This window comes from Bradysia coprophila, unplaced genomic scaffold (assembly GCF_014529535.1).
Source record: "Bradysia coprophila strain Holo2 unplaced genomic scaffold, BU_Bcop_v1 contig_373, whole genome shotgun sequence".
NCBI lineage: Eukaryota > Metazoa > Arthropoda > Insecta > Diptera > Sciaridae > Bradysia > Bradysia coprophila.
The window spans coordinates 2,648,889-2,663,115 of record NW_023503632.1 but is presented as its reverse complement, the minus strand read 5'-3'; the positions used below and the strand labels follow the sequence as shown (position 1 = coordinate 2,663,115).

General features: G+C 34.0%; 1 protein-coding gene across 3 annotated transcripts in view; it reads left to right on the top strand.

Annotated features, from left to right (window-relative positions):
- Positions 1–14,227, top strand: part of LOC119081963 (dual oxidase maturation factor 1) — a 47,617-nt gene that overhangs the window by 29,940 nt on the left and 3,450 nt on the right. For all 3 annotated transcript variants that reach the window (XM_037191269.1, XM_037191270.1, XM_037191267.1), the window contains 3 exons: positions 6,782–6,964; positions 11,068–11,125; positions 11,858–11,992. In XM_037191269.1, coding sequence (XP_037047164.1) covers positions 6,797–6,964; positions 11,068–11,125; positions 11,858–11,992 — 361 coding nt within the window. In that variant the 5' untranslated portion in view covers positions 6,782–6,796. The remainder of the gene's footprint in view (positions 1–6,781; positions 6,965–11,067; positions 11,126–11,857; positions 11,993–14,227) is intronic.

Sequence of the window (14,227 nt, the reverse complement as noted above, 5' to 3'; positions counted from 1 at the left end):
TCTCTAGGTCAAGAATCTACTAACGATAATTAAGAATGACCATCTTAGTCCTGACCGACATTACATAATGTTGTGGAAATCTAGCGACAATAGAAAATCTCCTAATTCATGCTTTAAAAATTAAAGGAAAATGTAAAAAAAATGAAACTGATGGTACAGCCAAGGACAGTCAAAAAAGTGCATTTTTTTGATTTTCGTGTTTATCGATTTCAGCTATTTTAACCATACAAATTACAATGGCAAAACAGCTGAAATCGATGAGACACGTATAGAATAAAAATGCACTTTTTTGACTGTCCCAGGCTGTAGAAATGGTAGCTAAATGGAACAATTAGTACGACTCTACCGTATAATGTCTAATAGCCTTAGAGAGGCGAATTTGTTCGGGTCTCTTTTCCAATTCTAGCAGAGTCAACCATTCAAATGTCAAACGAGGAAAGAGAATTGATGCCGCAATACCTCTCCTGGACCGTACTTCTTCGGTATAATACACAAATATTTCGATGCGATAAAAATAACTGAGCATACAACTATACATCTTCCTAAAGACTATGACGACGTGGTTCTAAAGAAATGAATCGTACAAATCCGCAAAGAACAACAATTAAAATAAATGATAAATTACACAAAGCTCTATTCTAAGTTTTTGAATATAAAAATTACTGAAACATTCACAACCACCGCCAGCCACTTTTTTGTTGCTTTTTTGCCACTCAAGCTATTTTGTTCTTTTTTGGTTGTTAATTTTGGTCTGGATATTCTTTTGTTCAAAAGAATTTCGCATTCGTTACGTGCGGTTATGTTTACAATTTGATCGGCTATCATTTTTCGATTTACTATACTGAGTGTAAATCAAAGTAAATTAAGTCACATGACCACAACAACAAAAAAATTACGAGAGAAAAAAAAATGTTCAGAAACAAGTTTGATCGCGGATCTAAATGTCAATAAAGAACCAAAAAAAAAACTCTTTTTAAACGTGCTGAGTCAACTATGCCGCCTCAAGACGATTTGTTTATTCAAAACAAAATTTTTGAGATGGTAATCTTTTTATGCTTAAAATATTCCGAAACGAAAAGTTCTGCTTGAAGAATTTTATTTTTCTTCTTGTTTTACGGTGAGGTTCAACACTTTAAGTAGTGAAGTACTTCTAGTAGAATTTAAATTGTGTGGGCTATAGGAATTTTTGCTTAAAAAAAACTTCTTTTGGCGATAAAAAATTTCCGGTCGATACTTAACTTAAGACGAATCAACACAACGCTAAATTGTAGCCTTAATTTGTGCACAAAAATAATATATTTCGACGATAACCCTGTATCCGCGTCCTTTCTGAAAAAAGTGGGACCATCGTTCTGTGTAAAAAGGTGTTGACTTTGAGTAAAAATGATAAATGTTTGTGGTGTTGTAATCTACTACGATAAAACATAATAGTTCACACAAATCGGGAAAAATTCTGAGTTTTCTCGTAGTAGGTTACACCACCACAAACATTTATTATTTATACTTAAATCCAACACCATTTGACGCAAAACGATGGTCCCCCGCACGCACGCAAAAATGTGTTACTTTTAAACGGAAAATTGTGTAAATGTATGTAATCTTGACAGGTTTCTCATAGTGGGTTAAGTTGTGACTCACAATATTTTTCCGCCTAACTGTAGGCTACAAGTTTGCAAAGGATCCATTACTCTAAAGTCATTTTTGTGATTCCCATTGTTTTTCCAAACCTTCCTTGCGACGATGTTCTAATGAGTTGAAGAAATTACCATGTATTGTGTACTATACCGCTTTGCGTTGAAATACAATACAATGTTGTGGATAATTAGCATAAATAACTGTATTGACCTTTACAGAGTGTGTGCATTGTCTGCAGAGCAATCAGAGTGCTTGAACCTAACGTAAGACATTTTACCATAGCATTACGTTATCACGCTTATAACTCATAACTCATTTTGGTAACATATCCTTCGTAACTTCACTCGCACCACGAGACGTACACATTGTTTAATGGGCAATTCAAATTTCCCAACACTCTCGTACGTTAAATGAAAAACTGTTGACACCAAAAATGTAAGTAAAATTATTTTTAAACTAAAGTTCATTCGGGTCAGTTTCGTCTCGTTGTTGCGGCAAATGGTTATAATCACCTTTTCGGTGTTATATAAATTGGTAATAATTTGCTTACCATATTCAAAGGTGCTGAAAAATAAATATTTCTATTTTTATCACTACGTACACGAGATGGATGACGAAATATGACTGGATATCTAGTTGAAAGAAACTCGGAATTTTATGCAGCAAGCATTAACATTTGTAGATTATTGCATTTGCAAGTTTTAAATTTAATAAATGAGGAAAATCTGATCATTGCTGCTTTATGCATTGATTGAAATTTCTCTTTGTTGTCTTGCTAAACGTATTGACGTCTTACAAGAAAACTGATTCGTAAAATTTGTACAGAAAATATCACCACACGTCTAGCTTTGGCGTAAGAGGTGAGCGTTGCTATTGTTAAATTATAATAGCACTCACCTTTTCAAGGATTAACTAGTACATTGAAAGCAAAAATAATTTTCCACAGATTCTGTTTTAAAACTCAATCAGCTCTGAAAGTAACAAGCTACCAAGTTTCATAGTCAGTTCTCAGCGATTTTCTCAATGAACTTTTTGATTAACGAACGACTGACTGTTAAAAAGAAACATAAAAAGAAAACATTTGGGTCATTGGCAAAAAATTCCAAATTACATCGAAAAGGGTGAACTGCCTGCCCTCTCAAGACCATCAATAAAGAAAACGTTAAATCGTTGAAACATTAAAACCTTTACTCCGAGTAACTCTTTCCCTCAAATTAATAACTCATAATGCAAACACCAAAGCCGATACCATTTTGGATGGCTTTTTAATATCTACCTCGGTAATATACCGAGTCAGTATCCACGATAAGCTTCCATTAAAATACACAAACATTGTTAAATTTAAATAATTTTCTAATTAATTTTTTTATGCTGTCCGTGATCGGAACAAGTCATTTGAAAAGCAAATGTTGAAGCAAAAAAAATGTTCATGAATTTGGTATCAAGGGTACTTTAATGCTGAATATGAAGAACGTAACTAACCAAGTGATCAGAAGCAGATGATCGCTGATAAGGCGATTTTATGAATAACAATAATTATATCATTTTGATTTACGAGATAACCATTTCAGTTGAGGTTTGAGGTTGTATTATTTTTCGATGCGAATCAGTTTGGCGTTACTAACCTTAAAAAAAATATCTAGAACGTTACCGCTAACATTTTGAATTTAAATGGTAAAATTAGACAGTCCTTTACAGATGGGTCAGTAAACTTTTTTTTTAAATTTATTTATTGTGTTTTCGTCTCAACAATGTCAAGTGTAAAGCTGATGAAAAATGAAATTCTTGACGAACAAGGAAGGCGCCGCGCCGATAAGAACCTGATTGTAAGACTATATCATAACATGAATCAAGTTTCTTTCGAAAAACGATACGGCTACGCGACTCTGTACGATTCTGTAGATTGAGATTAGTTAAATTAATATTAAAAACACGTTAATATATGCTCATTTTGCTAGGTGGCTGACCCAATTTTGGGATATCTGAATTCTTCTTAAATTCGTTTTAAATGAATCACTATATAACGAAACATTCCAAGACATTAAAATATTCCACAGATACTAAACATACTGCCACTAATTTATTGACAGTAAAATTAATTCTAAGACAGCAAACATCTTAGCTTAACGGCCAGCGCACTACGACAAAATTGTCCACCTAGTTCTCCTATTGTTTGTCACGAAATCTTGTACTTCATTAGTTTTAACATATTTCATTTTACTATTCACTAGCACACGGATCGTAGATCGTCGCTTATTTCCCACGTTACTGTCGATAAAACACACGATTAAACGTTTCTTAAAAGCTAAATTTTGATCAGTAATTCATGTGGAATATAGAATCCTTTATAGAATAATGACCAATGTAATAGACTATTGTTCTAATATACTTTCGAAAAACCCATATCCAAAATTTCATAACTTATATTTTTAGATAGAAACTGCATTTGGGCTGTGACGTTTGTGGAAACGAATTAGCTTTACCTAAAGTCGTACGGGTCTAAAATTAATGAATAAACATTGTTCTGTCTGGACATGAGTGTTTTCGATGCGTTATTCATAATTCAGCGAATTTATTTATTTTTTATTGGTCATTAGTTTATCTCCCATAGCGTCGACATTTATAATGGTTCTTTTAATGAATTCATTCCATTCATTCCCTCTGAAAATAGTTTCAATTTTTATGTCGAACAGATCGAATTTTCGGAGGTTAAAAACCATAGAAAATTAAACGCGGTAGTAAACATGAATTTATTGAAAACATTGCACGCGTTTCAGTTTGAATACAAAATTGTGTGCTGTGTATTCTAATGTAAATTTTTTGGCGCCACACAACCAACCTTGCTGATGCCTTTAACAAAACGATAAGTCGAAAGCATATAAAAAAGTTAAACATTTTATCTCACTAAAGTTAATTGAGAGATTCTGTTTACATCATTTAAGTTAAATGCTTTGATGGCAAAAAAGGCAACCTAATATCAGTGTAATTAAGACAACACAAATTAACTAAATATATTGAAGATAGTAAAAAAAATAGCAAGTCGGACCATACAGCCTTGGAAAGATTAATTGAGATAATCATAATTTTAGCACTCATAATAGCAAATCGTTATTAGCGGACTGAATTATTTTCTCTATCAAATAAAATCGCAATAAATTAACGTCAAAAACTTTCAAATTAATTTTTATTGAATTCATTTTTCCATATATACCTTCGTCACCGTTACATATGATGAGGATTCTGGTTGGCAATTAATGTTTTATTTGAAATTATCCGTCTTCGAATAACGGTTCGGTTAAGCTGTAAAACATAGAATCAGAGCTAATATTTGTTAAATATTCTCTGAATATTACAAGTCTCATGTCTTACAAGAATTAGCTACCGGATGAATCACTAAATTAACTAAATTCCAAACTTCACGAAAATGAATTGGGAATACTTGTGCAAAGAGCACTAAAAGTCCTAAGCTTTAAAAAAATAGTGGCGCTGGGAAAGAGATTTTTTTATCGTCTTCAATGTGTGTGTTTTTTTAGTGCTGGGACACAGAAGGTTATGATGATCTGAATCTTTCATTTTGCCCTATACCTTAACAAAGAAGTTTAGATGATATGACTCAAACTTTTTTGTCGTTTACAATAAACCTTAATTTAATTGTGTGCTGTGCATGGAAGGTATTTTATTACTACCTAACAACATAGCAACGATAGCGACATAAAGTCTCTGCCATATAATTTGACGTTGTTTTCGGATAAATTTTTATTCGAAAAAACAAAATCGATTTGACCAAATAACCGGTTCTTCGCTTAATTTTATCACAATAAATCGCGCGACAATATTTGGTTATTTAACGTCGTGTATAAGTAAACTGATCAACTAAGATCTGACGTTATTTTTCATCCATTCAATTAAAGTCGTAAACCGTTATTTTTTAATGATCGGAGAATTGCATCCGAATATCATTGAACAAGAACGCAATTTTTTTTACGGTTTTTCGATAAGAAAAAAGAACTTTTACCATCAACAAGTTGAACCGTTATTGCATGGGATTCCGGGTGTACATTGTCGGCATGAAAATTACTTAATTTAGACTTAAAATGCTCAAAAACAGGGCCTGACTGGATCTGAAGTGACAACCAAAACGTTTTTGACGGCCCGAGCTAGACGAAAAAAAGCAAACAGCCCAACCAGCTTTCCAATAGTACCACTCTTTTAGTTCCAATTTCGTACGTAACAGGGAAAAAGTAGAACTATTGCAACGCCGCATATATGCACCGTTACAATACGTGCACTTGTAGAAGGCATGAACTTGTCCCTTTTACGAATAAAGTGGAACTAAAAGAGTGGTCCTTATTGTAACCTGGCAACGGCTCATTAGCCCATAACTAAGATAGGGAATATTATCGGAATAAAAATGACAATTTAAGATGACCGATGGCAAATTTTCGAATTATTCAAAATAAAAGTGTACTTGAGTCTCCATAGAATTTGATCTATTCAAACCACAAGCAATTTATGCATGTAAAGATTCGCTAACTTTTTACGCCACTCAATGACCTCAGGCAAAAAAAAATTGAAATTTTCGTTAGTACGAAAACAAAGTGTAATTTCAATGAGCTAATAAACAAAAGGAAGTTAAATTTTCGAATAAATTTCGATTTGTGTACGCCTACACTGCTAACTTTGCCTAGATTCTCTGTATGCATGCACCTTTCCATATATTTTATAATCAACTTTACAAAGAACGTGAATGAACAATACCAATTTTGCAGAATATGAATGAAAAATTCATGTCTTTAAGCTCAGATTAACACTGCGCAAAGTATATTGTTAAATTCTCGATTTCAAATTAAATTGTTTGAATGGCATTACAAAGTAATTTTTATTTTCATTCAATTTATAATTTTATTAAGTGGAGCCTTATTAAATTTCCAAATGTGTACTACATGCAATTTGGCATGCCTTTCAAATTATAATCTAACAGAAACCTAAAATGTTGCTTACTTATTGTTGTTATGGAATTGTAGAATGTCTAATGGAAATATCTCTTAAAATTTCAATTATTATTTCAATGCACCGACAATGCAACACTATAAATTACACAATGCCGGATGCGGATATGTTTCATTAATTTCAATTTTATTTTCAGGCCACAACGACACCCATGATGAAGGGTTGGTTCGACGCATTTCGAGACGATGGCGGTCCCACCTTATATTCATTCTCGAATAGAACTCCAGTGACCTTTGATGTATCTATTGTGGCTGTTTCCCTATTGTTTGCTACATTGTACGTAGCGTTTTTAGTCATATTCCCAGGTGTAAGAAAACAGGTGAGCAGACTTGGATGTCTAACGTAGATTTCGTAACTCGATTGATTCGTCAGCAAAAATCAGTTTTTTAAACAACATAGATCAGTTCACATTTCGGATTAAAGAAACCATATTCAGGTTCCAGTCAAAAATCGCTCGAATTGCGGACTAGCTACTATATCGTGACTGAACTCTTTGAATTTAATTGGCAATTCATTAATTTTGTGCGAATGTACCTTGAACAATGTGGATGCAAAGATGGATACGAAATGTTGATCAATTCAAATTTCAGATCAATTCTCTGATTTAACATTCGCACTTATTACTACTCTAACAGGCAAACTGTCGTCAAAAATGTTTCTATTGTCTTGATGAATCGAGAAATTAGCTTGTCGTGAATTTTTAGGTATTGTTCATTGTTGAGCAATTATATTATTTTCAAATAATATCATCTGCGGTGGCCAAAAACATTTTTATTTAATTTCGCTTTCTATATTTCATGTTCATGAACAATCATTTGCTGAGGAATAATCCTCGCAAATTATTGGAACATGGTCAACTTACCAAATAAATTGAGTCTTAAAGTTGCAGATGATATACCGAAGTATATGCCGGATTTTTATTCAATGTTTCCTCGACCTTATTATAGATCAATATTCAACGAAAGCTTTTCGAACATGTTTGTATAGATGGAACAATTTTTCGAAGAACGGATTACCTTTTCATTGATGTATGGCAGGGTTCGGGTGGGTCAATTTTTCCATTTCTGTATTTTTAGATTTTTTCCACTTTTGAATATCTCAAGGTTGTAGAACCCTTCTTTGGCGTACTGTGAACTTTAAGAAGTGTGCTGTTCCGAAAAATCATCTGATCATGAAAGCTGTTGCAATTCATGTACTTTACCTGGGTGAACTAAACTTTTGTGGTGTAAATATGTTACATTGCGATCGTTGGACGAGCAAGGAGTACCCCAAAAAGATCACAGTACCCCAAAAACATCGGTCATACAGTGGGACATTCAAAAGTAGTCGGAAATAAAAAAAAAATGTAGAAAATTTCGTCTCGACAAGCTACAATCTTAATAATGTTGATTTTCCAAATGACAAAATCGACCATCTACACTGTATGGCAATGCTAGTACTTAAAATGTTCAAAATTTGCATTGATCAATTTGAGAACTGTAAACACCCGGTATTCAATAACACAAATAATCTAATCTACATGAAACACAGTCGAGAATCGAGCTTAGATAGTTTCCGTGGCGATCCTGTTGTTTCGTTCAACTGATCCTCTTTGGGCTAATGACAAAACAAAATTATTTTATTGAAGACCTACATACCTACTCAAACCGCAAGCAACAATAACTATTTTTTATTGTGATTGCCTCAATGAGGCATTGCCTCATGCACTCATAACAACAAAAATCTTCGTTTTATTTATGGTTATTTTATGCAGCCACTAAATGTAAAGCATTTAATCTAAATAATAATCGAAGTGACTAATCGCACCCGGGTGCAATTAGCCAAACAACACAGCAGATGCTATTCGTACCCGGGTGCGATTAGCCAGACAACACAGCTGACGCTATTCACACCCGGGTGCGATTAGCCAGACAACACAACCAATGCTATTCGCACCCGGGTGCAATTAGCCGAATAACACAACAGATGCTATTCGCACCCGGGTGCGATTAGCCGAATAACACAACAGATGCTATTTGAACCCTACGTAGTACATTTTCACCGCAAATACGTTTTTCTAATGTTATATTTGTATGATATATACTGAATTTGTAAGACATATTTGTCATAAATTGAATATCTAAATATCAGATGAAAGCTGTTTTTGTTTACTATCATATTTCATAACTTCTATGAAATTAAATACAATTTTCAGAAACTTTTGATCAAATCTGGGAGGGAGCGCAAATAGGGAATTTCAATTTCGCATTTCACGTATTCCCAAATAATGAAATTAGCCCTGTTTTTCGACAAAAAGTACATATTATGAAACTGGCGACGAAATATCGCAAAATCATTAGAATGGTAAATTCTGCAATAAAATCACAAGTTCTGTGGCATAGTTGTAACTCTATTATTTGAATGAGGGTGTGCATTGCAGGCAAGCAACTTTTTTTAGTATCGGCTAATGTTAAGCTTTTAGACAACTTGACATTCTCTATTGAAGAGACAAGGTATTAATCAACCAAGAACTAAGTTTTGTCCAAATCGATTCTACCGAAAACGCGAAATAAAAAAACCTTAAACGTTAAATGAACAGTTTGTTGAAACCGAGAGGGAATCCCAACCAAATTTGTGTCAGGATGAGGTCACTTGGATAACCATTCTCTACACAATTTTGTACACGGACGAAGTCACTTGCGTTGACACAAACACCTTTTCTGCACAATTTGTATAAAGATTTTACTACAAAATTGTGTAGAGCAGGTGTTTAATTAAATACAGATGACTTTGTCCGTCTACAAAATTGTGTGGAGAAAATCTTTGGTTCCATCCAGATGACTTCATTCTTATACAAATTGTGTAGAGAAGGTGTTTGGAATCAATCCTTCGACGAAGTGTTCGACCTTGAAAATACAATTTTCTTTTGTAACGTGAGACCAAAGCCAATAGCCAAAGTATAATAGCACTTACCTTTGTCTATCTTGAATTAAAATATCGCATATGTCAGTCTTACTATGAAAATAACACCGTATCTAATTTATGTTAAATAACTATTTTACAGCGCTTGGCTCAAGAAATCGCCCAATACAGGAAATCTGTCATTCGCTGAAGAAGTAATTCCACATGCGTTTGGCTATTATTGGTGTCTTTTTGAGAATATACAATGACCGACTAGAGAGTTTCTTGAGCAAAGTGATAGTTCTAGTAGGTTTTTGGTACATTCCCAGTTTAAAAGTTTTGGGCCCAGGTGAGTGCGCACGCTTTTAGCTAACTCCACCCTCCCCTGCGCACTTTTCTGCACGCTTTTAACAACCCCCCCTCCCCCCTTAAGTGCGTGCGCACTATTTGAATGACCCCTTAAGAACTACTGTCGAATTTCCAGTGATTGGATGGATTTGTATGAACTATATAAGTTTAGTAATATTAGTTACGTCAAGAAGGCGACTTTTGTATTGAAAATATAACCACGAATCCAATTATTTGAAATAGGCGCGCCAAAAAAAGTTCGGTTGCCCTGATTCGGGTGCGAATAGCATCTGCTGTGTTGCGTGGCTAATCGCACCCAGGTGCGAATAGCATCTGTTGTGTTGCGTGGCTAATCGCACCCAGGTGCGAATAGCATCTGTTGTGTTGTGTGGCTAATTGCACCCGGGTGCGATTAGCACGTCATTTGGGTGCGATTAGCATCTGCTGTGTTGTTTGGCTAATTGCACCCGGTGCGAATAGCATCCGCTGTGTTGTTCGGCTATTCGCACCCGGGTGCGATTAGCATCGGCCAATAATAACTGCACAAATTGTATAATAGTCCCTCGTGCATCATGCTGTGTGTGTGTTCAAACAAATTTGAAAATCTTTTTCATGCAAATGCGAAGTGTTGTGTCTTGTATATTAATTGTTATTATTTAAACGCCAGGTGTAAAGTTTTCAAAATAACAACAATATCCAAAGACCGATTTGACCCAAATTAATTAAAATCAGAAATCGATATTTTCGACCACATTATTTATAGACGAAAAAAATAAACGACCGCATTATATTCAAGAAGTTCAAGATAAATATGCCCGCAACTAATTTTTTTTGTGTCTATGTATGTGTAAACAATACCGTCTTTCTACTTGACTGAAATGGCTATCGCAGATAAAGTAAACGTGCCAGTGTTTAGCTTTATTATAATGGAAATCGAAGAGTTGAAAAGGTGATCTCTGATTTGTTGTTTCGATATTTAAATTTGAATTAATTAGAATTAAAATCGAATGTAATCTGATCGAATAATATTGTTTAATTGCGCTTTTCGTTGGCTGTGTGTATTTTATTTCGGTTCGTAAATCAGATTCGGAATGCAGCATTGTTTCAATATACTGTAAAAACACCTCATTGTTTGTCTTGTCTTGCATGAATGTTAACAGTCTGTTTTATTTTTGTTTTTGTTTCTTATTTCAGAAATTTACAACTTTTATTACAGTGTCATTAAGCCTCTTTGTTGGACTAGTCATATTAGGTGAGTACATGAATCGTCCGAAGCTAAGCACTGTACATCACTAATAAATAGCCTCAATACGAACAACACACACTCTACGGATAATAGCGGCAGAGTCAAAATGACCCAAAATTATATCGGCTAGATTTGAAGTTTTTGGACAAAATGATGTATGGACGACTTGTTCATTATCAAAAATAAGGGACACCTTTCATACATCACTTTTCGATTGGACCACGGGAGCCACCCGCAGCCACCTGTCACCACTTGCAAAAATCAAGCAAAATTTCGACTCTGCCGCTATTATTCGTAGAGTGTGTGTTGTTTGTATTGAGGCTATTTAATCACTAAGTGATACTTATCCTAACGTTTAAGCCCATTGCTCATAAATGGCGCCCTTGTTCCTTTTTGAAAATGTCACATCTCCGTGTACAGCACTGAGTAGATAGTTTCCAAACTACCAAATCCAATGACTTTCTTTCTCTTTCTAACACTTTATATAAAATTGCATCCATCTCTTTCACTCTTACGCACGTTAGTGCTAAACTATTTGGAAACGATCTAATGACACCGATTCAAATTTAATGTTCTATAAGTTCAGACAACCTAAGACACTTCAGAAAAGGGTGAATATAGGGCAGGGTGAGGCGGGAGAGCCTTTTTTTAATCTGTTAATCATTTATTTATCCAGATTGTCTGCCACTAACAAAAATCCTTTTAATGTATTATTCGAACCACAAATTTTCATTTCAGTAACGCGTTTAGGATCTGGATGGCATGTCGCCTCAACCGAAATAGTGTCTCCGTACAGAGCATTTTCACGCGAAAAAGTTCCTGCTAAAATTGGAGCAAACATCGGTCTGATGCACATCAATATCACATTAAACGGTAATTACATTTTGTTTTGATCATTCTTTAAGCAGCATTTAAAATTGTAACGCCTCGTTATCGAGCGAACAGTGAATTTTGATTTTACAACAAAATTCCGAATTGTGATTCAAGTTGCGCAATATTCAATTAGTCACCTTTTAAGGTTGATACAAACCAAAAATATTACGCGATTATGAAATTCATTGCCTTCCGGTTGAATTCATTGCAAGCATGCGGAACACACGTAGGTCCATAAAATATGTTACTAGCCATGGCACATACTTTACTTATGATTCTTAGTTAAAAAATTAAAAATAAAACGAAATCGACGTACAACAGGATCACAGTCAGATTCAATGAAATGTTGGGTTTTTTCCTCTTCGTTTTGATGTATAAAATCATGAGGTGAAGAACAAGCATTTCTTTCTTTATATGGCAGCTTACACACATTGCATTTTTCTTGTTGTATAAATTGCACAAAGTGTTTGAGGTTGACAAACGACCTTTCATGAACAATATTTAAGTTCCAAGGACACTTGTGTTTCTCTTGAGTATTTTTATGTGTCGACTTGCATGCTAAAAAATGAGGATATGAAATGAAAAGACAACTTCCATATTCGGATGTGATACATTTATGAAAAACTATGATGATCCCATGACTTTCTTTATCTACTTTTAACCTTTCAAAGACGGCAAACGTATCGCCCAATTATTAAATCTGTTTTTTGTTTAAATTATCGCAGGCATTCAGTCGATCAAATCATTTTACCATATTTCCCTAAATTTTCTCGAGTTTTCCTATAGTTTTGGAAAATATTGGAAAATGCGTAAAAAATGAAAATATGATAAAACGTTTTCCCAAAAATAGTCCATTGCCGCTTTTCAGGAGCTTAACTATTGAATCTATTACTTCATTTGATCTATTTCAAATCTCGTATTCATTGAATCAAGCTTTTTGCTATATGATGAGAGATATGCATGAGCCGAAATTTTTTTATTTGCAAAATGTCTTTTTGTGAAGGTCAGCGCCTGTCAATCCTGTCATTAAATATCGTCTTTGACTGGTCAACCGATCTACATTTTTTTGTCTAACTGTCGATACTCAAAATACATTGATTATTTTAAGATGCTTTCTTTTTAACTAGATAAAAGAAACTAGAAACCAGTTTTTCCCATATTTTCTTCTCACTTTATGACGACTTTATGGTTCGGCTGAATATAATAGTATTTTGCGTGACTAGATGGAAAGTAGAGTTTTGTGAATTTTGTGGATCCGAGGCGTAGTTGAGGTCAATAGACACACGTCCGAGGATAGACCGTTGTACACAACGTTTTTCTCAAAAAAGCCGACGAAAGTTTCTCATTTCATCACTGAGTTGAGAAAATAACTATTATGGTCCTAGTGACATAATGACGTTATGATAATGTACTATTTTAGCAAAAGCTTTTCTTACCGCATTGCTGATTTAATACTGTTTTGTTATGACTAATTTAACAATTTCAGTTAATAAATTTATAATCAAAAACGCATAGTGACAAAAACGTTGTGACAAAGAAAACGAAAGACTTCAATGAGCAGACGAACAGCGAACTTTTGAATCAAAGTTTTGATATCCAATCAATTAAACATTTGTTGTTTCTGTCCAAAAAAATATAGTTTGGTGAATCGTCGATTTTTAATTTTGTTTTTTTACAACATTTCTGTAAAGGTTAAATCTCACTACAATGTAATAAATCACCCAAGAGCTGAGAGCAATGAGTGAAAGTTACCATTATTTCCTTTTTTCGAAAAGAAAAAAACCTTTTATTTAATTGTTATTGCATCATAATCAACATCATCGTTAAAATAAATTATTATCTCCGGTATTCTATAAGTAATATGTACGTACGTCGTCGTACACCGAGTAATATCTCATTATTTTGTTACATATTATATCGTCGAGTTACATGCACACATTTTCAGTGGAATTGTGAAAACATGCGCGTTATTAAAATTTGAAAAAGGGCAATTAATGATAATGTTTACCAACCAGTTTTCGTATGCATCTTAAGGCACGTCAATTATACCTTTTTGAGACGAATAATGATTTGAAACATTTAATCCAAAATTAATGGCTCGATGTTTGTTTCGAATTTGTACTCAGTAGATAAAAGGAATGAATATATTGTACTGTCTCATTCAAAGAGGACAGCATAGTCGGAGGACAAGAAAGTCGGAAATTTCCATTAATATAAAGTTGAAGAGTTTGTAGT